Here is a 27,341-nt window from a genome sequence, read left to right on the forward strand (position 1 = left end):
GGTTCCAACATTGCAACTTACTGCACTGATCATTCCCCCATAGATTTCTCACTTAGCTCAACATCACCAGGCCACAGGTACAAGAATGAGATGCCAAATAAGTTATACATTTCTATCCCCAAGTACAAATAGGAGTTAGGGATAGTGAGAACACAACAGAATAAGGTTCTTACCAAAGAGGGTACAAAAAAGTGCACCCAGAACTGGGTCTGGCAGAGATGCGAAGAGGGCACTGAACTTCCCTATCATGCCCAAGAGTAGCATGAAAGCAGCCCCATACTGGATCACCCTGCGGCTCGCCACCTGTCCAGAAGAATAGAAAAAGGTTTATTCTGGGTCCTGTAGTACTTCACTTCAGCTCGTCATTAGCCACTAAAAACACTTCAACAACACATGGTACAAGTGCCGCTTGTACATAAATGTGAATTTGGTCAGGCATGAACCTTGGATTGTATTCATTAACACCATCCTCAAGGTGGTGTTAAGGCAGCACTTCTTGGTGGGTTGCAGGACTTCCAGGTAGATGTTCCTGAACATGGTAAAGAAGAGTTTGTAGTCTGTATCCCCAACCATGAAGCATAGAGTTATTTCCCAGTCTCACTGCTGTCAGACTCTTGGGGCTGATAAATTAGATGTTATGGAACTTGAACCAGTGCTTTCTGCCCCACCGTATGCAGACAGTTTGTGTATTCCACAGGCCAATTTCTGGGACTGGTTTCAGGCAGTTATTGACTTTGCATACCCCTCCAAGAACGGTCAGGCCACAGTCATGGTTGTCTAGCTTCAGCAAGAAAGTGGGGTGGGATTAGGAACCCCACCTCAGGGTAATTCAAGGCAAAAGGCATGAAAGAGGAAAAGGCTAAACTATAGCACAACATGCTGGGAAGAAGCAGCTACATAGGAGCAAGGGCTGTCCCTACATCTCTGAGGGACTCCAAGGCTTCCATCGTTCACACCCTAACCACCGGCCCAATACAAAGGACCTCAGGAATGCTTTGGATCACCCCTGCAATTCACAGCAGTTCTCACTTAGGATGACGAGCTACATTCATTCAGGAAGCCACCAAACCAAGAAAACTGGCAAAATAACGTAGTTGCCTTAACATAACTTTAAAGTAAATGTAGTTCTAGATGCAAAGGATACTACAAGTATTCCTTCAAAGTCCGGAATGCATATAATGTGTGGTTAATGGACATTGCCCTGCAAAGAAAGTGTGTTTCTTAATCGCATATGTTATAACAGCAGCCACGCTTTCTGTTATGTTCTGAAACGCCAAGGACAATGTGTGAAACCCACTAAAATATATATTTTTTAATGTAGTTCTGCAGGGACATGTGCATTATAAAATGCAACATTTGTTACAAATGCCATTGAGAAGAATAACCATAGTCTCTATAATGGCTGTTCATAAACTCCATTACTAATTATACCACTTAGCCTGGCCTGGTTGGAGAAAGGGACAAGGCTGATTGGGGCCCAAGAGAAACACCATACAGAAAACCTGGTTATACTTTTGCATTGAAACCTATTATACACTATATCAGAACTATGCTGGCTAAAATGGACAACAGAATAAGGTTTTACAAGCCATGTTGCTGACAAAATACACTAGTTTGAAGAGGCGGGGCACAGCAATGCATTGCCTAAACAAGGGGGGTGTGGGTGTATGGGGACTGCATAGACAACATTTTGCGGAAAAAAACCACACAAGGCATACAATAAAGCAAATTCTACATCAATACAGAGTGTGCTTATTGTAGTGTAACGGTCTCATAAAACATCTGGTGTGATTCCTTCAACAAAGGTTGCAACGACCGCTTGTGTACTTAAGGATAATAACCAAAGAGCCCCACATTGAACCATTCGCACAAGTTACTACTTGTGTAACGATATATCAGTAAGAGACATTAGTTAGTGATAGATTCCTTACCTTAGAATATCCCCAGGCGTCAGACTGGATCCGGAAATGTTTGCGTAGCAGTACCCTTGCGCGACGGTAGGTGTCGTCTGCGGCTCCGCGTCCGTCGTCGGCGACGTGATGACGTTGTCGGAGTACTTAGACGCCGCCTCCGCATGCTGACGTCAGTTCTTAGACACAGCTTTTCCGCGCCAGAAGCACCGAGCCATGTTAAAAACCAACACTGGTGCCATTGAAACTAGGGCCCTGAAATGGGATGACCGTAACCCTAGATATCGGTTCGCAGAACGGGGAGGATGGGTGAGTCGGTAAGGAATCTATCACTAACTAATGTCTCTTACAGATATATCGTTACACAAGTAGTAACTTGTGCATCTGAAAGAGACACGTTAGTGATAGATTCCTTACCTTAGAATAGATACCCCAGCAATACCAACCCCGGTGGTGGGTCTGCGAACCAATAATCACACCAGAAAGTCCTGGAGGACGGAACGGCCAAAGAAGCCATCCCTCCGGACTTGACTGTCCGGGCAGTAGTGTCTTGCAAACGTGTGCAGCGAGGCCCACGTAGCTGCCTGGCAAATGTCCTGCAAGAGCACTCCCCGGCCCAGGGCAGTTGTAGTCGCCGTGGCCCGGGTGGAATGAGCCCGTAATCCAACAGGGGGCTCCTTCTTAGCTAAGGAGTAACATGCCTGGATACACAAGATGATCCACCGCGAGATGGTCCTCTTGTGCACCGTTTTTCCCTTCTTAGCGCCCACGTAACCAACAAAGAGTTGGTCATCCACCCGGAACTGGCGTGTGCGATCCAAGTAGAATGAAAGCGCACGTTTTGGGTCCAGACGGTGGAGCCGCTCTTCCTCTTTAGAGGGATGCGGTGGCGGGAAGAAGGTGGGAAAGGTGATAGACTGCCCGATATGGAAGGCCGTGACAACCTTGGGCAGGAAAGATGGCTTAGTACGCAACACAAACTTGTCCGGATGGACAGAAAGGAAAGGGGGTGTACAGGAAAGAGCCTGGAGCTCACTCACTCTCCTGGCAGAGGTGATGGCAACCAGGAAGGCAGTCTTCAAAGTAAGAAGACGGAGAGGACAGTTGTGAAGTGGCTCAAAGGGAGCGCACATCAGAAACGTAAGAACAAGGTTCAAGTCCCACTGAGGCATCACAAACGGAACAGGAGGGAACGTGTGTGTGATGCCCTTCAGAAATCGGTTTACAATAGGGGACTTGAACAAAGAAGGTTGATCAGGCAACCTTAGAAAGGCTGAAAGGGCAGAAAGGTAGCCCTTGATAGTGCCCAGAGCAGAGCCCTGCTGGGCAAGAGAAAGAAGGAAGAGAAGAACCTCAGAAAGAGGGGCAGCAAGAGGATCCACAGCCTTTGCTGTGCACCATGCCACAAATCTGTTCCACCTGCAGGCGTATACCGACTTCGTGGAGGGAGGCCTGGCTGCCAGAATGACATTACAGACTTCAGGAGGCAAGTCAAATGGCCTCAACTGTCGCCGCTCAATCTCCAAGCATGGAGGTGGAGACTGGACAGGTTGGGGTGGAGGACCGTCCCCTGCTGCTGCGACAGAAGGTCCTCCAGAAGAGGCAGACAAACCGGGGGATCGACTGACATACTGAGTAGCTCTGGAAACCAGTACCTTCGTGCCCAGTCCGGAGCCACAAGGATGACTTGTGCCCGGTCGCGCTTGATCTTCTTCAGCACTCTGGGCAGAAGTGGTATAGGCGGAAAGGCGTACAACAGACCGCAACTCCACATGCGATGAAAAGCGCCGCCGAGCGAGTGCCACCTTGGAAATTCCAACGCGCAGAACTGATGACATTGCACGTTCTCTTCGGTGGCGAATAGATCTAACCAAGGCTCTCCCCATCGCTGAAAGAGGCTTTGCGCCACGTCCGAGTTCAGACGACATCCGTGATCCATCATGCACCGACGACTGAGTTCGTCCTCCCTGGTGTTCAGAGAACCTGCCAGGTGTTGAACCACCAGGGTCACGCCCTGATGTTCCAGCCACTGCCAGAGGCGCAGAGCCTCCTGGCAAAGGGTCCACGACCCCACCCCGCCCTGTTTGTTGCAGTACCACATGGCGGTGGTGTTGTCCGTGAACACCTGCACTACAATCCCCCGGACAGAGGGGAGGAATGCCTTCAGTGCTAGACGAATCGCCCGCAGCTCCAAAAGGTTGATATTGAGCTGGGACTCCGCCGGAGACCAGAGGCCTCTGATCTCCGCCTCTCCCATGTGGCCTCCCCAGCCCTGAAGGGACGCGTCCGTCACAACTACGTGCTCCGGTTGGGGAAGGGAGAGGGATCTGCCGCTGACCCAATCGCAGTCCGTGAGCCACCACTGCAGCTGTCTCGCAGTGCCCTCCGAGATCAGGACATGGTCAGAAAGGTTGCCCTGATGCTGGGCCCACTGAAATTTCAGGTCTTACTGCAGAGCCCGCATCCGCCACCGAGCGTGATGCACCAGAAGGATGCAGGAGGCCAACAGCCCCAGAAGCCGCAGCGTCAACCTGACCGAGACCCGGGATAAAGGCTGAAAGAGTGGAATCAGAGCCTGAATATCCCGGACCCGCTGTTTGGGAGGATAAACCCGAAACTGCGCAGAGTCGAGAACCACTCCGATGAAGAGGAGCTTCCGAGAGGGGCAGAGGTGTGACTTTGGCACATTGAGGGAGAACCCCAGCTGATACAGGAGGCCTGCCGTAGTCTGGAGGTGGCGGACGACTGTCTGGGGCGAGCCCGCCTTCAACAACCAGTCGTCGGGGTAGGGGAAAACTGAAACCTCTAACCTGCGCAGATGAGCTGCGACCACCGCCATCACCTTTGTGAACGCTGGGGCGCTGGTAAGGCCGAAGGGGAGCACAGTAAACTGAAAGTGCTCGTAGCCAACCGTGAACCGCAGGTAGCGCCGATGGGCCGGCAGGACGGGGATGTGGAAATAAGCGTCCTGCAAGTCCAACGCTACCATCCAGTCTTCTGGGTCCAGGGCAGCTAGGACCTGAGCCAGTGTCAGCATTTTGAACTTCTCCTTCCGGAGGAAGCCGTTGACGTTCCGGAGGTCCAAGATAGGGCGTAGGCCCCCTTTGCCCTTCTTGGGTACCAGAAAGTAGTGGGAGTAACAACCACACCCTACTTCTGGCCCAGGAACGCGCTCGATGGCCCTCTTGGCCAAGAGGGCCGTAACTTCCTCCTGCAGAAGTCGCAAATGATCCCCCGATACTCGGTGGTATTGCGGTGGCATGGCTGGAGGGGTTGTCTCGAAGGGGAGGGAGTAGCCCCTTCGGACGATTTGCAGCACCCACCTGTCCGACGTGACAGTGTGCCAGTGGAGTAGGTGATGGCGAACCCTGCCCCCCACTGGCGACACATGGGCCTGAAAGCACGGACTAGGAGGGTTTTGAGGCGGATGCCGCGGGGGAAGGTGTGGACTGACCTCGCAGTTGACCCCAACCGCCACCACGGCGGTTTCCACGGCCGCCACCGCGTTGGGAATTACCTTGCGGCGCGTGGCTGGCAGCACGTGTGGGAACACCCCTTCCGTGGCCACGAAAGGAGTGAAAGGCAGCTGATTGCTGGCGCGGGGCCGAGAGGCCCAAGGACTTAGCCGTAGCCCTGGAGTCCTTAAAGCGCTCAAGCGCATGGTCTGCCTTGTCGCCAAAAAGACGACGGCCATCAAACGGCATGTCCATCAGTGTATTCTGGACATCGGCCGAGAAGTTGGCGGATCTCAACCAGGCGTGGCGACGAATCGCCACCTTCGTTGCCATCGCTCTACCCAGTGAATCGGTGGTATCCAGTCCACACCGAATTGAATAACGTGCCGCATCTCGGCCCTCCACAAGGGCTTGGCCGAGTTTAGCCAGTACCTCCAGCGGGCATTCTGGCAGCACGTCAGCGACCGTGTCCCACAAGGAGTGGGTGTAGCGGCCCAAGAGGCATGCGGTGTTGGAAGACCGCGGTCCCAAACTAAGGGAGGAGAATACCTTCTTGCCGTATTGCTCATACCTCTTGGATTCCCTGTCAGGCGGAGCCGACTGGAATGCGGTCTGGGAATTAGAGGCCTGGATCACCAGGCTCTCAGGGGTGGGGTGGTTGGACAGGAAACAAGGGTCGCCCGGGGCCGGGCGGTGGAGTCTGGCCACGTTCCTATCTACAGGCGACCCTGTAGCGGGTCTGGACCAAGTGCCCAAAAGAACGTCGGCCAAGGCCTCATTAAACGGCAGCAGAGGCTCGGCCGAGCTTGACTACAGTTTAAGGACCTCAGTGAGGAGGTTAGTCCTCACGGCCACGACGTGGAGTTCAAGGCCCAAGGCCTTGGCCGCCCGCGTCAGCACCACACTATAGGCAGCCCCCTCCTCCGTAGCCACGGTAGGAGGGGAGACAAAGCCAGTGTCTGGTGATGTATCCAGACCACTGGCATCCCCAGGTTTCTCTGTCCAGTCCTCCTGGGACTGACACTCTTGTGTCAGAGGGTCCTCAGACCCCTCCCAATCCCCCTCATCATCCATCTCCTGGTACCCAGGGGTGTCAAATGATGGGGCCGGCTCATGAAAGATAAACTCTCCGAACGGCGTCTGTAACGGCGCCGGTTCGAGCGAGGCCTCGGGGACGGCGCCGCCCAAAGACGGCGCCGGGGGTGACACCTGAGGGACTGGCGCCGGGGAGGTCGTGAGGTCCACCGGCGACGACCCGGTTCCGGAACCGGATCCAATGGGGCCATGCGGCGCCGGGCCCGAAGACGCCGGCGGCACCGAGGCCGAAGCACTCGGCGGCGTCGGGGCCGGAGCCTGCGACCCGCTAGGGCCCCCAGACGGGTCCGCTGGGCCCGAATGCGCCGCGGAGCCCGCCGGGGGAGCGAGGGACCTCATGGCCATGAAGGACCTCATGGCCATGAGGAACCGCTCGATCTCCTCCTGCGTCGCACGCGGCCCAGGGACCGGAGGGTATGGGGCCGGACGCGGCGCCTGCGACGGAGCCGCGTGGGCGGTGTCACCTGAACCCCCCCGGCCGCGTCGCGCGAGCGTCGGGGGGAGTCGGACGAGCGATGACGTCTCTTCGACTTCTTGTGCTTACCTGACGGCTTCGACCCAGAGGAGTGATGTCGACTCCCGGAGCTATTATTTACAACAAGGGGTGGTGATGGACAGAGTCTCTGAATTAAGCAGAGTACTCTCACCCAGTCAAGAGATCAGGGCTAGATCCAACACCGTTTTTTAGCTCATTGCACCATCCCAGTTTCAGAACCCGGCTGTATGCAAATTAGTCTGTCCCTGGCCCAGTGCATCATGGGAACAGGGCAGACCAGACTACAAAAGCCAATTCTTACACTGGGAAGGAAACAAGCTTCCGGGGACCGGTTTCTGCCATTTCCAGCGTCTTCGGCCCGGCTTGCTTGAATCCTGATGGTGCAATGAGCAAGGGACTCACATCTGAGTATACCCTTCCACGCTTAGGGTGGACAAAATTATTTACAACAAGGGGTGGTGATGGACAGAGTCTCTGAATTAAGCAGAGTACTCTCACCCAGTCAAGAGATCAGGGCTAGATCCAACACCGTTTTTTAGCTCATTGCACCATCCCAGTTTCAGAACCCGGCTGTATGCAAATTAGTCTGTCCCTGGCCCAGTGCATCATGGGAACAGGGCAGACCAGACTACAAAAGCCAATTCTTACACTGGGAAGGAAACAAGCTTCCGGGGACCGGTTTCTGCCATTTCAGGCGTCTTCGGCCCGGCTTGCTTGAATCCTGATGGTGCAATGAGCAAGGGACTCACATCTGAGTATACCCTTCCACGCTTAGGGTGGACAAAATTATTTACAACAAGGGGTGGTGATGGACAGAGTCTCTGAATTAAGCAGAGTACTCTCACCCAGTCAAGAGATCAGGGCTAGATCCAACACCGTTTTTTAGCTCATTGCACCATCCCAGTTTCAGAACCCGGCTGTATGCAAATTAGTCTGTCCCTGGCCCAGTGCATCATGGGAACAGGGCAGACCAGACTACAAAAGCCAATTCTTACACTGGGAAGGAAACAAGCTTCCGGGGACCGGTTTCTGCCATTTCAGGCGTCTTCGGCCCGGCTTGCTTGAATCCTGATGGTGCAATGAGCAAGGGACTCACATCTGAGTATACCCTTCCACGCTATGGCGGCTCCGCTCCCGCGACCGGTCCCTCCGTTCGGACCGGGACCTCTCTTGGCGCGGGGCCGACTGCCGGAGTTCGAGTCGCTTGCGGGACCGCTCCTGCCTAGCTTTCGAAGTCAGGGCCCGGCAGTCGGAACAAGTCTTATCGTCGTGGTCGACGCCGAGACAGTGGAGGCACCAACGGTGAGGCTCCGTGACCGACATCAGTCGGTCACAATCCTCACAGTGCTTGAAACCTGGCATCCCTACCGGTACCGTTCGGAGTCGAAGACTCAAAAAAGAACGATCAAAAGAGATCAAAAACGTTTAGTCAAAAAAGACTAAGGTTCCACTTTTTTCGGATCTGTGCTGCTGGCGCGGAAAAAAGAAGAACTGACGTCAGCACGTGGAGGCGGCGTCTAAGTACTCCGACGACGTCATCACGGCACCCACGACGCCGACGACGGACGCGGAGCCGCAGACGACGCCTACCGACGCGCAAGGGTACTGCTACGCAAAAGTTTCCGGATCCAGTCTGATGCCTGGGGATTTTCTAAGGTAAGGAATCTATCACTAACGTGTCTCTTTCAGATTTAACATTTCCGCCCAGCAGAGGCATTTGGAACTGGTGGTGTGTCACAACAAGAGTGTGTTGGCAGAAAGAGTGCTCGAGTGTGCAACTTTATCTATGTCACATGTGATGCATGTTTTCAGGTGAATCACAGCAGATTAGGATCAGACCTGTTTAAGTCTTTTGTTTCCGTGTGACACCTTAACAGGGGGCCTCTCCGCGTACAGCCTGAACCATAGTTGGGTGAGGAACCATTGTTGTAGTTACCAGATCCAAATGGAAGAAGCATCTCCAACGTGTAGAGCAGACACAAACAGTAAATCATTCCTGGCACTAGGGGTATGGTCCGGTAACTGTGCTGTGACTTCTCTTATCTGTACGACTGTGTACTCATTCGTCAGATTCGTATTTTAGCTTGTTTTCCTAGTTTTTTTTTTCCCCATACCCCGTTTCTTGGGAGTATCAGTTGGCACCCGGATGACTATCCACTGGCTGTCGGATGCTTTCAGGGGATTGAGGGACCATGCTGCCTCTGTGACTGAACGTGGGAAGTTAAGTGCGTTTCATTTAGGTTCTGACATATAGCTTTACTAAATATACAAGTGCCGAACTTCACGATAAAAAGTAAGGCATTATTCAAATGGCTATAGACATAACCATGATTCAGGAGCCTCACCTCCTTCGACCGGACACCAAAAGGCTCTATTCTTAATGGTACCCACTCCAGTTGAATGACCCCGGTCGCACCAAAACTAAGGGCCTGGCTGGCTTATTTTAGAAGGGGTTGTCCATAAAATATGATTGCATGCATGTAGACAAGGAGGGCAGGGTGAAAAGCGTGAGAGTCCGCATGGGTTCATATTCACTTACTCTCTTCTCCATATATAGCCCCAATGAACACAAGAATGAGTTCTACGATTCAGTACTCCAATAGATAGCACAGTTTACCACAGGCGACCTAATTGTTAGGGGAGAGTTAAATATGGTTTTAAATCCAGAGGTCGAACACTCAGTTGGACATTACAACACATACCTAAGTTCTCCATCCTTAACCCAGGGTATGCAAGATTTACACTTATCGGAAATTGGGAGGGAGATCCATTAGGGGGGTAATAACACTTTCTATACAAATTTGTAACCTCATTTTAGTCAGGCAGCCCCTTCAGTTCCGCTTCCTCTCACCTTCCATTGACACTCTGAATCTGTCCGATCATACTCCGTGTTCCTACTGCTCGATGTAGGCACCCTCCCTCAGCGATTGGACCCCACTTGGTACATTAACAAAAACGCTTTTCCAGAGTTAGCGCTGAGGGACTTGATACAGGAGGCTGTTGAACACTATTTCAAACATAATTATACTGGATATGTCTCATGTGCAAACCCGTGGGATGCAGCTAAGGCGCTACAAAGGGGGAAACTAATAAAACATGCATCCACCTTTATTAAACTGGCCAAGGCCTAAAAGGTGAACTTGGAGACTTGTCTCTCTTGGCTTCCGGTGCAGCAAAAGACTACAGGCTTGTCAAGGGTATATAAGGACCTGCTAACGCATCCATGGGGAATTAGAGCAGTTATATATTGCAGACAAGCTGCTTTACGTCAACCAGAAATACTATAAGAAGGGAAACAAAGTCAATAAGCTGTTGGTCTATAAGTTACGATAAACAGATGAGGAACCAGGTTTCCTCCATTAAAGATAACACTAATGCCTATGCCAACACTCCTGAAATCCTTGAGCTATTTACATCCTACTACTCTGCACTGCATCAAGCCCAACCCATATCTGCGGACGCCTGGGGCCACTATCTGGGGGGCTTTTCCTTCCCTCACATAGACCCCATACTCTTTCAAGAGCTGGAGCACCCAATCACACCAGAATTAGTGAGGGCCACTACATCACAATGGAAAGCAAATAAGGCTCACAGACCAGATGAGTACTCAATGTCATTTTACAAATCCTAATGCAAATTATTAGCGGACCACTGTCCAGGGTCTAATATTATTTCTTGCAATCCAAAATGGTGATCCCCACCATGATGGAATCCACAGTCACTTTATTATTGTAACCCAGTATGGATCCCTCTGCTTGGTGCTCCTACTGGCCCATCGCATAGCTTGATTTTAACGTTAAAATCTTTACTTCCATCTTGGTCTCCTGACTCCACACAATTTGGCCCCTACTGCTGTCTAGTTGCTAGTCAGGATCCATTTGAAAACGGCAGAGACAATGTACAACTGGCAGTAAATGTCGCTGATGTGGGATCCTTCTCTTGATAGATGCAAACAAGGCTTTCGATCAATTAGACTGGCAGTTTCTCCAGGCGGTCCTAATCAAAACAGGGCTGGGCCCGAATATGGTGACCTACATACTGGAAAATTATGTTGCTCTGAAGTCCCGCCTTACCGTCAATGGAGACCTCTCCACTCCATATCATTGCACAGGGATACCTTATCTATCGCATAGAATCCAATCCTGGGATAAAACAGTTAGAGGTGGATGGCGAACAGTACAAACTAGCTGTTTTCACTGATGAGATTATGTGCTTCCTCACTTGCCCCACCATATCCCTCCTACTCCAATTAGGTGAGTTGTAGTAGTTTGAGGCGGGTTTTGGGTTTTGCTTCAACTATGCCAAGCCTGTTGACATTGTGGCGGTGGCACACCATGGCTTACTGTGGGAAGCCTCTTCTCTCCTCTACTTGGGAATTTCCCACACAAATTCAATCCACATGCTATACTCCAGCAATATCCCGCCAGTGCTAGATGCACTTCACAAAGACCTGTACCGCTGGGATAGGCTGGAGATCACATGGCTCGGCCACATTAACAGTATAAAAATTAGCCACCTCCCCAACTGTTATTCGTCCCCCATACTCCGCCCCTATGAATACCCAAGGAGACCGTCCTTCACACCAAAAAACAGCTGACAGTTCATGTGGCATCATTTTACTACGCAGGTACCCAGAATGGCCTTGTAAAAGCAACAGGGACTTAGGGTGTCCCAATATAAAGCAGTACGTTTGGGACACCCAACTCCAATCTGCTCTTGACTGGCATCACCTTCCATACCATGAAGCCACGTTAGCTTCTCAAACAGGGGTGCTCCACCAATCCCTTTCACCACATCATGTGGGTGAAGTCTCAGGACCACTTCCCGGCCCAGTGTCTACCCCTATATGCCACAGTAACCCATCTGAAACACTGGAATAAAATTAACAGCTATCGGACAGCCACCACATATCCCTCTCAGCTCTCCCCTATTAGGTGAAATCTGGAATTTCCATCAGGCACTCTGGACCCTCACTTCGAAGACTGGAGAGGGAAGGGCCCCCACAACTGGGTGATTTATATCAAGATAGGAACATGCTAGGTAGGCACAAATGTAGACAACTCTTCCAGCTGCCTGTGACGGATGAGTTCCAGCTCAGTCAACTACTTCACTAGGCAGACTCACACAGTAAAAAAACAGGGCTGTAGGGCTAAGCCACCTCTTGGACAATTATTCTAACGGGGACCCTGAAGAAGGGCATTAGTTGCCCCTCTGTGGCCTTTCTCAGCCCCACAGCCATACCCATCAATCACGATGGGAGCAGGACCTTGGTGCACCAAGGAAGGATGTGGTTTGGCAGCGGCTGTGGACACGGGTGGCTGGAAAGTCCATCTGTCTACAGCAAAAAGTGCACGTCTATAAAATACTCAGTAGATGGTACTTCACCCCAACATACATACATGCCATGACGGGGACCCCTGACCTCTGTTGAAGGGTTGTGGGAACCGGGGCACATATGTCCATGAGTGGTGGTAGTGTCTGCTGGTGAAGCAGTTCTGTGGTGAGGTACTTCAACAGATTCGCTTGATCTGCTCCGTGATCCTGCAAATGGACCCACTGGTTATCTTCTACGGTGGGGCTGGGGAGAGCTTGGTTTATCCCCATACGACTTCTAGGGGCAGGTTATTTATCTTCCTTTCAGCAGAACGACTCACGGTTGCCTATACTAGGAAGAATTCTTGCGTGGATGTGGTTACCATTTAAAAGCTATGTTAAAAGAGACAAGTCCTGACAGGCCACAGTCACCACCATGCCAGATATCCTGCAAAGTGTTCGACTGGGAGGTCCTTCATCCTCGGACAGTACATGTGACGAAGGGGCCGACAAACTCTACTGATTGGTGCTTGACAATGTGCCTATACAACATGTCTGTTTTCTTGTGGTTATGATATTCATGTTTGACGATTATATATTTGATGTGTTACAGCAAACAAATGATGGTCCTCCCTGGACTGGAAATAAGCATCCTGGGACCGGTTTCAGGGTATGTCACACTTCTTCAGCCAGGTCAGCTTGAATCCAGTGGCACAGTGAGCAAGGGACCCACGTCTGGGCATACCCATCCCACTTAGGGCGAAAAGTGTTACAGCAAACAAATGATGGACGGAATGCTGACAATGCAAACATTCTCCCCCAGTCAAAATATCTGGGTTAAATCCATTGTTCTTTTGCCCACTACGCCACCCCAGTTTGGACCCATCCATATGCAAAACAGTCTTGACCCTGTGCCTCATGGGAACAGTCCAGACCGAACTGCCAGGCCAGGTCCTCCCTTATATATTTGAAGCACATTAATGATGCACCGATCCAATTGCCTCAGGAGGTTGTAACCCCCGCCCATAAAAACTCAGAAAGTGTTGCATTCACATTTGCAAATGTTATCACCCCAACTCAGGAATCGGTAATTTTCCAATGTTTTACAACCCAATTTTTGCTGTAAACCATTAACACATACCATAACAAATCACTGTTTAACACCTTGGGAGCTTGTAAACATACCTCCCCAGTGCTGCGCTGTCCATTATCCAGTGCTGAACTGGACGTCCAGCGGTCGCACGCAGCACTGGGGAGGTAGTTCCCGTGACGACCGTTGGCCGACGGCAGCACCTAAAGGGTTAAAAGGGAAGCTCTAAACACACCTCTTCCAAACAATGATTTGTTATGCCTTTATAACCTTTTTTTTACAATTAGGTAACCAGTTACCGAGTCACAAAATGGATTTAGTACATTAAAAAATCAATTTATGGGTCGTAAAAAGTGTGATTTTGCAAACTGCAGGTTTTATGACCAAAAAATGACTTTGGACAGCAGATTTGTTGGCACATTTGTCTGCAGTTAATACAATTTGTCTTAAAATGATGATGTATATTTACATTGCTTTCAGTCACAGGCTGGGACCTCGTAACACTACAAATTGTATTGTATTGTGATTGCCTTTATATAGCGATTACTACCCCGGACGAGGCGTCGAAGCGCTTTTTCGGCAGGTAGCACGCTACTCCGGGACCCATAGAGGATTAGTGTTGAATTAGTATAGTGAAACATGCAAGTACATTTTAAGTGGTGGACAGGTTAGTCAGTTATTTGGATTTAGAATGATAGCAGAAGGATAGAGGAGGACAAAGGTTTGTATTTATTTATCGCTCGCTTGTTGACGCATGCTATTCAGGAAGCCTATAAAGGATTAGTGGTGAATTAATATGGTGAAATATGAAGTAATTTCAGTGGTGGATATTAGTCTGTTACTTGGAGTGTTACTTGCAGTGATCACATTAACCAACTGAGCTTTCATAACATGACAGAATGCATTTCACACTGGTTACTTTACTTGCGTTTGTTTTATATTTAGGGTGAGTGCTTAAAGGCCAACCAAATAGTTAAAAGCAATAGGAATGCATTTTGCGCTGGTCAGTTTACTTGCATTTAAAAAAAATGTAACTTGAGAGCTTAATGGCCAACAACATAGTTGTAGAATGTTCTTTTTTAGCCACAACTCTGTCCCCGTCGCCTTTGCACTCAGGAACAGTTCCGATACTTTCATGCACTTACTTGGGCGCGTGGGTGACCGTGCCCTGTGAAATACTTCGTAACATGCTATCACAAGGGCTCCGTCGCCACTGCAGCCTAACCCTCAATAGCTGAATGAATAATTGTGACTGGCGTGGACGCTTTAGAAGTCAGGGTTGGGGAACAGGAGGCCGCAGTGGGATGAGTCTAAAGCTCTTTTAGCCAACAATGGGCATGCGCGCCTGGCAAGGGACATATAAAGCAGTGAAAGCATTCAAAGACTCTTAAACTGGAAAACAGTCTTTTAAAGACCTGTGAAATGCTTTGAATGAGTCACTATCTGAGGCGTCACCAGGCCAGGACAGCTCAAGCAGTGCGAATTTGATTTAAACTGTAAGTGTCCAGCCGGGCTATGGCACGCAATGAGGCGGCGGCTAAAGTCTGTATGGGGAAGTGCATTCAACAAATGTTTACGCCTTCAAAAGGAGAAATGTTTCGATAGCTTTGACAAGCAGCTCCCTGTGACACCGCACGGTGGCAGCATTTCCGAACAGTTGGGAACAGAAGGGTTATACGTTGCCCATTTCAGTACCTTAGTGATCCCCAGAACGCCAATGTTGGGGCTGGAGGACGTAGAGCCATTCCCGGTGCCGAAGACCCCATCCAGAATGCAGGACAAACCTTCGATGAATATTCCTCTGTGGAAAGAGAAAGAGGTGGGTTCATGGAAGAAAGGAAGCGGGGCAGACGGATGCACAGACTGACCGGCCAGAAATGGGCCCTTCCAACCAGATGAATTTGAATTAACGTTGAAATCGCCCCCCCCCCCCGCCCACACACACACACACACACCGCGAGCACTGTGGCTCTAATTAAACACTGTGAAAAAGAAGACATTGGGTTGATTTAATTCTTTTAACTCAAAAGCTCTGTACCACCAACGTGCCTCCTTCTATGCTGGGACCCACAGCGCACACGTTAACAGCCAGGACGGTGTATAGATCGCACTCGTCATAGGTAAAAGGCTACACCACTTAACGGTTTCTTTTATGTTAGTTTTTCACAGATACGTGATGAACTGTCTGATGCGCCCCTGAAACGCTTTCATCTAAACGTACATACAGAGACTCATTCATGATGGTTAAACCGTGCAACAGGAGAATGTTACATGTGGGGAGGGGAGGGTAGCCGGCTGCATAACAAGGAAAAAAAAGGGAAGTTAACCAGTGAAAATATGTCTTGAGCACAGTATAATTTATGTGGCCAGTTTGGAGGCCACGGCTAGAGTACATATAGAAAGTGTGTCCATCTTGGAGATACTCTACAATTTATAAATGTACACAGAAGCAGGGCACAACATAACATACACATTACAAAAGTAAATAAACCATTAAGCAGTAGAAACATACGTTTAGCTCTAGACGTCTAACAAATAGGCCAGCCCTTTGGCTTAGTCACTAGTTGTTTAGACACAATAACAGACTAATGGAGTAACAAGGCAGTCGGAAAAATCCCTAAGAATAAGTTTGTTACACATATCACTTAAGTAAATCAAAAGGTCTTGGTCACGGGTCCCTTCCCGAAGGCGAATTCACCCGTTGCCTATAGGTAGCTCTTGGACATAGAGCCCGGACACATTCATAATTTGATGGATCAGAACTTTAGCCTTAGTTTGTGCCGCAGCACGCACTGCTAAATTGTAATCTCTAGAAGTGGTAGCCAGCCTAACCAATCCAAAAGTCCCATGCTCAAAGACGCCTACAAAATGACCGACAACATAAAGCCTGCAACATAACTAATCATCATACTCCTCACGTGGGCCCCGGTGCTGTGTGCCTCACTTTGTATGAGCTCTGGACTGGCAACGAAGAGTGGAGTTAAAGCCGAAGTGCTCCGAACTTCAAAAATACAGTTCTGACATCTGATGTTGCATTTACTGTAATATTTATTACATTAGTAGCTCAAGATGATTACTATTGATCAATAGTAGCTCTCACTACATAGGAGGTTGGCCAGACCTAAAATAGAATTAGGCCCACTACTCAGGGTAGTACAAAACATTTTGTCACTGAAAGCACTGTGAAACAATCAGAGGAACAACCTCCTATCACTGGTGGTGGACACAAGGTAGTAAATTAATCTAAAATACCTAGGGAGAGGCAAAGGGGAAAGGCACTGAAAAGGCAAGTATGAAGTTGGACACATTTGCACAAGTTACTACTTGTGTAACGATATATCTGTAAGAGACATTAGTTAGTATTAGATTCCTTACCTTAGAATATCCCCAGGCGTCAGACTGGATCCGGAAATTTTTGCGTAGCAGTACCCTTGCGCGTCGGTAGGCGTCGTCTGCGGCTCCGCGTCCGTCGTCGGCACCGTGATGACGTCGTCGGAGTACTTAGACGCCGCCTCCGCGTGCTGACGTCAGTTCTTAGACACAGCTTTTCCGCACCAGAACGCAGAGCCATGTTAAAAACCAACACTGGTGCCATTGAAACTAGGGCCCTGAAGGGGACAACCCTAACCCTAGATATTGGTTCGCAGAACGGGGAGGATGGGTGGGTCGGTAAGGAATCTAATACTAACTAATGTCTCTTACAGATATATCGTTACACAAGTAGTAACTTGTGCATCTGAAAGAGACACGTTAGTATTAGATTCCTTACCTTAGAATAGATACCCCAGCAATACCAACCCCGGTGGTGGGTCTGCGAACCAATACTTACACCAGAAAGTCCTGGAGGACGGAACGGCCAAAGAAGCCATCCCTCCGGACTTGGCTGTCCGTGCAGTAGTGTCTTGCAAACGTGTGCAGCGATGCCCACGTAGCTGCCTGACAGATGTCTTGTAAGGGCACACCCCTGCCCAGGGCAGTGGTAGTCGCCGTGGCTCGGGTAGAATGAGCCCGCAATCCAGCAGGAGGCTCCTTCCTAGCCAAAGAGTAGCATGCCTGGATACACAAGATGATCCACCGGGAGATGGTCCTCTTGTGCACCGCTTTCCCCTTCTTAGCGCCCACGTAACCAACAAGAGTTGGTCATCCACCCGGAACTGGCGTGTGCGATCCAGATAAAACGAGAGCGCACGTTTTGGGTCCAGACGATGGAGCCGCTCTTCCTCTTTAGAGGGACGCGGAGGCGGAAAGAAGGTAGGCAAGGTGATGGACTGCCCAATGTGGAAGGCCGTGACAACCTTGGGCAGGAAAGATGGTTTGGTACGAAGCACCACCTTGTCCGGATGGACAGAAAGGAAAGGTGGAGTACAAGAAAGAGCCTGGAGCTCACTCACTTTCCTGGCAGAGGTGATGGCAACCAGGAAAGCAGTCTTCAGAGTCAGAAGGCGAAGAGGGCAATTGTGAAGTGGCTCAAAGGGAGCGCACATCAGAAAAGTTAGAACCAGGTTCAAGTCCCACTGAGGCATCACAAACGGAACAGGGGGAAATGTGTGAGTGATGCCTTTAAGAAATCTGTTCACAATAGGGGACTTGAACAAAGAAGGCTGATCAGGTAGCCTGAGAAAGGCTGAAAGGGCAGAAAGGTAGCCCTTGATAGTGCCCAGAGCAGAGCCCTGCTGGGCAAGAGAAAGAAGGAAGAGAAGAACCTCTGAAAGAGGGGCAGCAAGAGGACCCACAGCCTTTGCTGTGCACCATGCCACAAATCTGTTCCACCTGCAGGCGTATACCGACTTTGTGGAGGGACGCCTGGCTGCCAGAATGACGATACAGACTTCAGGAGGCAAGTCAAATGGCCTCAACTGTCGCCGCTCAATCTCCAAGCATGGAGGTGGAGACTGGACAGGTTCGGGTGGAGGACCGTGCCCTGCTGCTGCGACAGAAGGTCCTCCTGAAGAGGCAGACGAACCGGGGGGTCGACTGACATACTGAGTAGCTCGGGATACCAGTACCTTCGAGCCCAGTCCGGAGCCACAAGGATGACTTGGGCCCGGTCGCGCCTGATCTTCTTCAGCACTCTGGGCAGAAGTGGTATAGGCGGAAAGGCGTACAACAGACCGCAACTCCACTCGCGACGAAAAGCATCTCCGAGCGAGTGCTGCCTTGGAAATTCCAACGCGCCGAACTGATGACATTGCGCGTTCTCTTCGGTGGCGAATAGATCTAACCAAGGCTCTCCCCATTGCTGTAAGAGGCCTTGCGCCACTTCCGAGTTCAGACGCCATTCGTGATCCATCATGCACCGACGGCTGAGCTCGTCCGCCCTGGCGTTCAGAGAACCTGCCAGGTGTTGAGCCACCAGGGTCACGCCCTGGCGTTCCAGCCATTGCCAAAGGCGAAGAGCCTCTTGACAAAGGATCCACGACCCCACACCGCCTTGTTAGTTGCAGTACCACATGGCGGTGGTGTTGTCCGTGAACACCTGCACTACACTCCCCCGGACAGAGGGGAGGAATGCCTTCAGTGCCAGACGAATCGCCCTGAGCTCCAACAGGTTGATGTGGAGCCGGGACTCCGCCGGAGACCAGAGGCCTCTGATCTCCGCCTCTCCCATGTGGCCTCCCCAGCCCTGGAGGGACGCGTCCGTCACAACTACGTGCTCCGGTTGGGGTAGGGAGAGGGATCTGCCGCTGACCCAATCGCGGTCCGTAAGCCACCACTGCAGCTGTCTCGCAGTGCCCTCCGAGATCAGGACATGGTCGGATAGGTTGCCCTGATGCTGGGCCCACTGAAACTTCAGGTCCCACTGCAGAGCCCGCATCCGCCACCTGGCGTGATGCACCAGCAGGATGCAGGAGGCCATCAGCCCCAGAAGCCGCAGCGTCAACCTGACCGAAACCCGGGATAACGGCTGAAAGATGGGAATCAGAGCCTGAATATCCCGGACCCGCTGCTCGGGTGGATAAACACGGAACTGCGCCGAGTCTAGAACCGCTCCGATGAAGAGGAGCCTCTGAGAGGGGCACAGGTGTGACTTTGGCACATTGATCGAGAACCCCAGCTGATGCAGGAGGTCTGCCGTAGTCTGGAGGTGGCTGACGACTGTCAGGGGCGAGCCCGCCTTCAACAGCCAGTCGTCGAGGTAGGGGAAGACTGAAATCCCCAACCTGCGCAGATGAGCTGCGACCACCGCCATCACCTTTGTGAACACCCGCGGGGCGCTGGTAAGGCCGAAGGGGAGCACAGTAAACTGAAAGTGCCCGTGGCCAACCGTGAACCGCAGGTAGCGCCGGTGGGCCGGCATGACGGGGATGTGGAAATAAGCGTCCTGCAAGTCCAACGCCACCATCCAGTCTCCTGGATCCAGGGCAGCTAAGACCTGAGCCAGTGTCAGCATCTTGAACTTCTCCTTCCGGAGGAAGCCGTTGACGTTCCGTAGGTCCAAGATAGGGCGCAGGCCCCCTTTGCCCTTCTTGGGTACCAGAAAGTAGTGGGAGTAGCAACCACACCCTACTTCTGGCCCAGGAACGCGCTCGATGGCCCCTTTGGCCAAGAGGGCCGTAACTTCCTCCTGCAGAAGTCGCAAGTGATCCCCCGATACACGGTGGTTCTGCGGTGGCATGGTTGGAGGAGTCGCCTCGAAGGGGAGGGAGTAGCCCCTTCGGACGATCTGCAGCACCCACTTGTCCGACGTGACAGTGCGCCAGTGGAGGTGGTGATGGCGAACCCTGCCCCCCACTGGCGTCACATGGGCCTGAAAGCACGGACTAGGAGGGTTTTGAGGCGGATGCTGCGGGGGAAGGTGTGGACTGACCTCGCCGCTGCCCACGACCGCCCGGACGGCGGTTCCCACGGCCGCCACCGCGTTGGGTATTGCCCTGCGGCGCGTGGCTGGCGGCACGTGCGGGCGCACCCCTTCCGTGGCCACGAAAGGAGTGATAGGCAGCCGGTTGCTGGCGTTGGCCCGAGAGGCCTAAGGACTTGGCCGTAGCCCTGGAGTCCTTAAAACGCTCAAGCGCATGGTCTGCCTTGTCGCCAAAGAGGCGACGGCCATCGAACGGCATGTCCATGAGCGTGCTCTGGACATCTGCCGAGAAGTTGGCGGACCTCAGCCAGGCGTGGCGTCTGACCGCCACCGTCGTTGCCATCGCTCTACCCAGCGAGTCAGTGGTATCCAGCCCACACCGGATGGAATACTTGGCTGCATCCCGGCCCTCCACAAGGGCTTGGCCGAGTTTGGCCCGTACCTCCAACGGACACTCTGGCAGCACTTCCGCGACCTTATCCCACACAGAGTGGGTGTAACGTCCCAAGAGGCAGGCGGTGTTGGAAGACCGCAGGCCCAAACTAATGGATGAGAAGATCTTCTTCCCATACTGGTCATACCTCTTGGATTCCCGATCCGGCGGGGCCGACGGGAATGCGGTTTGGGAATTGGAGGCCTGGATAACCAGGCTCTCCGGGGTAGGGTGGGAGGACAGAAAACATGGCTCGCCCGGGGCGGGGCGGTGGCGTCTGGCCACGTTCCTATCTACGGGCGAACCCGTAGCGGGCTTGGACCAAGTGCCAAGAAGAACGTCAGTTAAGGCCTCATTAAAGGGCAGCAGAGGCTCGGCCGAGCTTGACTGCGGTTTAAGGACCTCAGTGAGGAGGTTAGTCCTCACGGCCGCGACGGGAAGCTCAAGGTTTAAGGCCTTGGCAGCCCTCATCAGCACCACACTATATGTTGCCCCCTCCTCCGAAGCCACGGTAGGAGGGGAGACAAACCCAGGGTCTGGAGAGGTGTCCAGGCCACTGGCCTCCCCAAGGTCTTCTGTCCAGTCCTCACGAGACTGACAATCCCTGGTCAGAGGGTCCTCAGACCCCTCCCAGTCCTCTCCTTCACCCATCTCCTGAAATTCAGGGTCCTCAACCAATGGGGCCTGTTCATAAAAGTGAAATTCACCCAACGGCGTCTGGAGCGGCGCCCAACGGGGCCGCCCCGACGGCCGAACAGGAACGGAAGTAGAACCGGGGTCAGCGCCGCCCGAGGACGGCGCCGGAGGCGACACCTGAGGGTCCGACGCCGGGGAGGTCGTCAGATCCACCGGCGACGAACCAGATCCCGAAGGAGGACCAGCGGCGTCCTGCGGCGCCGGGCCCGAAGGCACCGGCGGCGTCGGAACAACTGGACCCCTCGGCGCCAGGCCCGAAGGCGCCGGGATAACAGGGGCCTGCGGCGCCGGGCCCGAAGGCATCGGCGGCGTCGGGGCCGAAGCACCCGACGGCGTCGGGGCCGGAGCCGCCGACCCGCTAGGGCTCCCAGACGGGTCCGCTGGGCCCGGAGGCGCCGCGGAGCCCGTCGGAGGAGAGAGTTTCCTCATGGCCATGAGGAAGCGCTCGACCTCCTCCGGCGTCGCGTTGAGCCCAGGGACCGTAGGGTATGGGGCTGGACGCGGCGCCCGCGACTCCGACGGAGCCGCGTGGGCGGTGTCACTCGAACCCCCAGCCGCATCGCGCGAGCGTCGGGGGGAGTCCGAGGAGCGATGACGCCGCTTGGACTTCTTGTGCCACTTACCTGACGACGACTTCGACCCGGAGGAGTGCGGCCTACTCTCGGAGCTGTGGAGGCTCCGGGCCCGCGACCTGTCCCTCGACCTCCCATGGGATCGGGACCTCTCGCGGCGCGGGACCGACTGCCGGAGTTCGAGTCGCCTACGGGACCGCTCCCGCCTGGCTTTCGAAGAGAGGGCCCGGCAGTCGGAGCAAGCCTTGTCGTCGTGGTCGACGCCCAAACACGACAAACACACGCGGTGAGGATCCGTGACCGACATCAGCCGGTCGCAATCGTCGCAATGCTTGAAGCCGGGCATCCCTATCGGCACCGTTTCGGAGTCGAGAGACTCGAAATAATAATCAAAAAGGATCAAAAAGTTTAGTCAAAACTGACTAGGGTTACTGCTTTTTCCAGATCTGCGCTTGCTGGCACGGAAAAAAGAAGAACTGACGTCAGCACGCGGAGGCGGCGTCTAAGCACTCCGACGACGTCATCACGGCGCCCACGACGGACGCGGAGCCGCAGACGACGCCTACCGACGCGCAAGGGTACTGCTACGCAAAAATTTCCGGATCCAGTCTGACGCCTGGGGATATTCTAAGGTAAGGAATCTAATACTAACGTGTCTCTTTCAGATATGCTCTATTTAGAGAGCAATGAATGTGTGTGGGTGCTGCACACTATGACGTAAATTTAATGGCGTTTGTTCGGTACGTGTGCTACCTTTGATTGGTGCCTGCTATCACCGTGTGAATCATATGTATACAGCCTGACACCTGAATGGCTGTCAGGGCTCTAAGGTGCACAACATGAAGAGTGAACTCTTATTTCATTTCAAATCATTTCAGTTTATATTTTAACCTTTGTTCTTTACATATCCCATTGGCATATTAATCATAACCAAATATTAATTGTCAAACAAATTAATGAATTAATGAACATGAAGACATAAATCAAAACAAATTCATGACATTAAATACATCAACCCAATGCATTTCGGGACCTTGCGGCCCCTTCGTCAGGGGTCTATCAAAGAAAAAGGACAAAGAGAAAAGAAGAGAAAAGAAAACTTATTACTCTTGATGCTTGCAAGTTTCTCAGCTACATCAACTAACCAATCTTGCTTTACTATTAACAGTTCGCATTGTATCTCATTTTCTGAGATAAAAACCTCTTGAAGTTCACAGGTTTACCGAATTATTTGTTTATTTCTGTTATGTCACTTAACGTTTTACGGGTGTTCATATTAATTAAATGTTTTAACCAGGAAAACAGTTTATAGTGCACACTGAATTATTGCTTTAAATTGTATATATGTATTTTTAAATTCGCTTTTCTCTAAGCCTACCTGCAGATGTCATAAGGTTGTTCTCAATGGTGGATAGCTTATCTATTAAATGGGAAAGAATAAATACAGAGCAGTTTTACCTAGCGATTTTCTTAAAAATAACGCTTGTGAAGTTTATCATTTTTATCCAAATTCATTACCTGCGAGCCTATGCGTGTAGCGTCGGTCTCGCTTCTGCAACCAGATTAACGTATGCTGTACGAAACAAAGAGGAAAGGAACCACATTTGATCAGGGTTCTTTCTAATACAAAAATTATAAAAATTATATGTTGGGCGTGTTTATGAAAAATAGACCATTGTTTACCTTTGGAAAAAGTGCATCGGAGCCTTTCTTACTCGTTAGTCGAACTGTTCACAGCGCCCTGTTTGAAGGTTTAAAAACGCAGTTTCAGTGCACAAGAACTTTTGTTCGTGATAATACTAACGTATTCTATCTGCGAATTGTGTCATTACCTGCGGTCCTATGCAGTAGAGCTTCGGTTCCGCAGTGACTTGTATTCAGCCGTTAACTGCAAAATTGATAACGACGTTTTGTTTAGTTGCAGTTTTATAATAAATATCGCAACAATACTCTAGTGCATTGCAAATAGCTTCCGCGTCTTACCGAGTATTCCGATTTTAGTCTGTCTTACAGGGTTCTGTGCTGGTGCGTTTGGTTTCACGGCTGCATATTTAGTCCTTTATCTATGTTGAATTCAATCTCTCCATAGGTATAGTAAAAGGACTATGGGTTGACTGTGTTAGTTGACTTGTGCTTAAAACATGGCGGCCATTTTTAAGTGTCTAAAGAGTATTATCAATACGATGTTAATTTCCTATGGTATTAACTATTAGGTGAAACTAAAGACTATATAGACCTGATTTTTTATAAGGATTATGAACTTTAAAAGAAAGGAAAAATGAATGCAAGAAATACTTTTGAAAAAACATCCCCAAATTATCCACATGCGTTTTATACATATAACGATAATATCAAATTGTCAGAATGTTAGTTTAAAGCAATTACACTATTTCCTCAATCCATACATTTACTGTAATATCAATTGATTACCTGTCTATTTACAATCTTGTATTTCAATTCTACAATATAAAGTTATTCAACATGTGTTGTTTTCTAGTGGTGAATGTGCTGTTCAGTAAATATGTTTGTTTAAAAAAATCTGTTTGTTCACTTTAGCTTTATTCCATCGCGGGTCTGAAGCCTCGGTGCATCAGAACTGGCCATTTTGCTATCTGTTTATAGGAAACAGACCATCTCCATTTTATCATTGAGTCCGAAGGGGACTAATGTCTGTAATTTCCGGATCCAGTAGGCTTCTCTCTGGAGAAGGATCTTTGCGTTATCAAAACCTTGTCTCTGTGGAACTTGCTCAACTATCTGAAATCTCAATTGCGCAATTGAATGCCTTGATTCTGTCCAATGCTGAGCCAAAGGCGATGTTGTATTCTTATTTCTTATTCGACTCTTGTGTTCAGTTAACCTTACTTTTAATTTCCTATCCGTTTTTCCTACGTATAAGAGCCCACATGGGCACTTGATTGTGTATATCACATGTTCTGAGTTACAGGTTGTACTATGTTTAAGTTGAATTTGCTCACCAGTTCTTGGGTGTAGAATTATATTTCCTGGTATTATGTTATTGCAATTTTTGCAATTGTGACATTTTGTTGTTCCTTTGAAAGTTGCTGGCTCTTCAATGTTACCTCTAGATTTACTGGGTTTGTTTAGCAGTTCTTTTAGATTTTGAGCCCTTTTGTAGGCAAACAGAGGTTGCTCAAGAAAAAGTGAACCGAAGTCTTTTTCCACCTGTAAAATTTCCCATCTTTTTTTGATTATTTTCTTAATCTCCCAAGACGCTGTAGAGTATTTCGATACGAATACCATCCTTTTATTCGTTCTTTTGGGTTTCTTCTGAAGTAGTTCATTTCTAGGGATGGTCTTGATTTTTTCGACTTGTGCCTCAAGAAGTTTCTTTGGATATCCTCTGTCCAAATATTTTTGTTTTTGCTCCTCAATAGTCTTTTCACAAATATCTGGGTTTGATGAAATTCTCTTTATCCGCATGAATTGCGACACTGGCAAATTGTTAATCAAGCTCGCAGGATGGAAACTTCCAAATAGTAATGCATTGTTTTTGTCTGTTGGTTTTTTATATACACTTGTGTGTATGGAATTCTCTTTGATTTCAACCAAAACATCCAAAAATGGCAAAGCTTTAGTACTCATGCTGTGTGTAAATTGAATTCGAGGATCAACCGTGTTTAGATTTTGAATGTTTTCTGTTAGTTTTGCTTGCGATTCTTTCCAAATTATGAAGATATCATCTATATATCTTTTGTAATAGACCAGGCCTTCTTGCCACTTAGAATGTTGCAAAATGTGAACTTAAACATAGTACAACCTGTAACTCAGAACATGTGATATACACAATCAAGTGCCCATGTGGGCTCTTATACGTAGGAAAAACGGATAGGAAATTAAAAGTAAGGTTAACTGAACACAAGAGTCGAATAAGAAATAAGAATACAACATCGCCTTTGGCTCAGCATTGGAGAGAATCAAGGCATTCAATTGCGCAATTGAGATTTCAGATAGTTGAGCAAGTTCCACAGAGACTAGGTTTTGATAACGCAAAGATCCTTCTCCAGAGAGAAGCCTACTGGATCCGGAAATTACAGACATTAGTCCCCTTCGGACTCAATGATAAAATGGAGATGGTCTGTTTCCTATAAACAGATAGCAAAATGGCCAGTTCTGATGCACCGAGGCTTCAGACCCGCGATGGAATAAAGCTAAAGTGAACAAACAGATTTTTTTAAACAAACATATTTACTGAACAGCACATTCACCACTAGAAAACAACACATGTTGAATAACTTTATATTGTAGAATTGAAATACAAGATTGTAAATAGGCAGGTAATCAATTGATATTACAGTAAATGTATGGATTGAGGAAATAGTGTAATTGCTTTAAACTAACATTCTGACAATTTGATATTATCGTTATATGTATAAAACGCATGTGGATAATTTGGGGATGTTTTTTCAAAAGTATTTCTTGCATTCATTTTTCCTTTCTTTTAAAGTTCATAATCCTTATAAAAAATCAGGTCTATATAGTCTTTAGTTTCACCTAATAGTTAATACCATAGGAAATTAACATCGTATTGATAATACTCTTTAGACACTTAAAAATGGCCGCCATGTTTTAAGCACAAGTCAACTAACACAGTCAACCCATAGTCCTTTTACTATACCTATGGAGAGATTGAATTCAACATAGATAAAGGACTAAATATGCAGCCGTGAAACCAAACACACCAGCACAGAACCCTGTAAGACAGACTAAAATCGGAATACTCGGTAAGACGCGGAAGCTATTTGCAATGCACTAGAGTATTGTCGCGATATTTATTATAAAACTGCAACTAAACAAAACGTCGTTATCAATTTTGCAGTTAACGGCTGAATACAAGTCACTGCGAAACCGAAGCTCTACTGCATAGGACCGCAGGTAATGACACAATTCGCAGATAGAATACGTTAGTATTATCACGAACAAAAGTTCTTGTGCACTGAAACTGCGTTTTTAAACCTTCAAACAGGGCGCTGTGAACAGTTCGACTAACGAGTAAGAAAGGCTCCGATGCACTTTTTCCAAAGGTAAACAATGGTCTATTTTTCATAAACACGCCCAACATATAATTTTTATAATTTTTGTATTAGAAAGAACCCTGATCAAATGTGGTTCCTTTCCTCTTTGTTTCGTACAGCATACGTTAATCTGGTTGCAGAAGCGAGACCGACGCTACACTCATAGGCTCGCAGGTAATGAATTTGGATAAAAATGATAAACTTCACAAGCGTTATTTTTAAGAAAATCGCTAGGTAAAACTGCTCTGTATTTATTCTTTCCCATTTAATAGATAAGCTATCCACCATTGAGAACAACCTTATGACATCTGCAGGTAGGCTTAGAGAAAAGCGAATTTAAAAATACATATATACAATTTAAAGCAATAATTCAGTGTGCACTATAAACTGTTTTCCTGGTTAAAACATTTAATTAATATGAACACCCGTAAAACGTTAAGTGACAT

At 49.5% G+C, this 27,341-nt stretch overlaps 1 protein-coding gene across 2 annotated transcripts in view; it reads right to left on the minus strand.

The window, feature by feature from the left end:
- Window positions 1-27,341, minus strand: part of SLC23A2 (solute carrier family 23 member 2) — an 876,666-nt gene that overhangs the window by 7,773 nt on the left and 841,552 nt on the right. For both annotated transcript variants that reach the window (XM_078666639.1, XM_078666640.1), the window contains 2 exons: window positions 15,055-15,160; window positions 174-303 (listed from right to left, as the gene is read on the minus strand). In XM_078666639.1, the coding sequence (XP_078522765.1) occupies window positions 174-303; window positions 15,055-15,160 (236 nt within the window). The remainder of the gene's footprint in view (window positions 1-173; window positions 304-15,054; window positions 15,161-27,341) is intronic.

Source organism: Lissotriton helveticus, chromosome 11, assembly GCF_964261635.1.
Source record: "Lissotriton helveticus chromosome 11, aLisHel1.1, whole genome shotgun sequence".
NCBI lineage: Eukaryota > Metazoa > Chordata > Amphibia > Caudata > Salamandridae > Lissotriton > Lissotriton helveticus.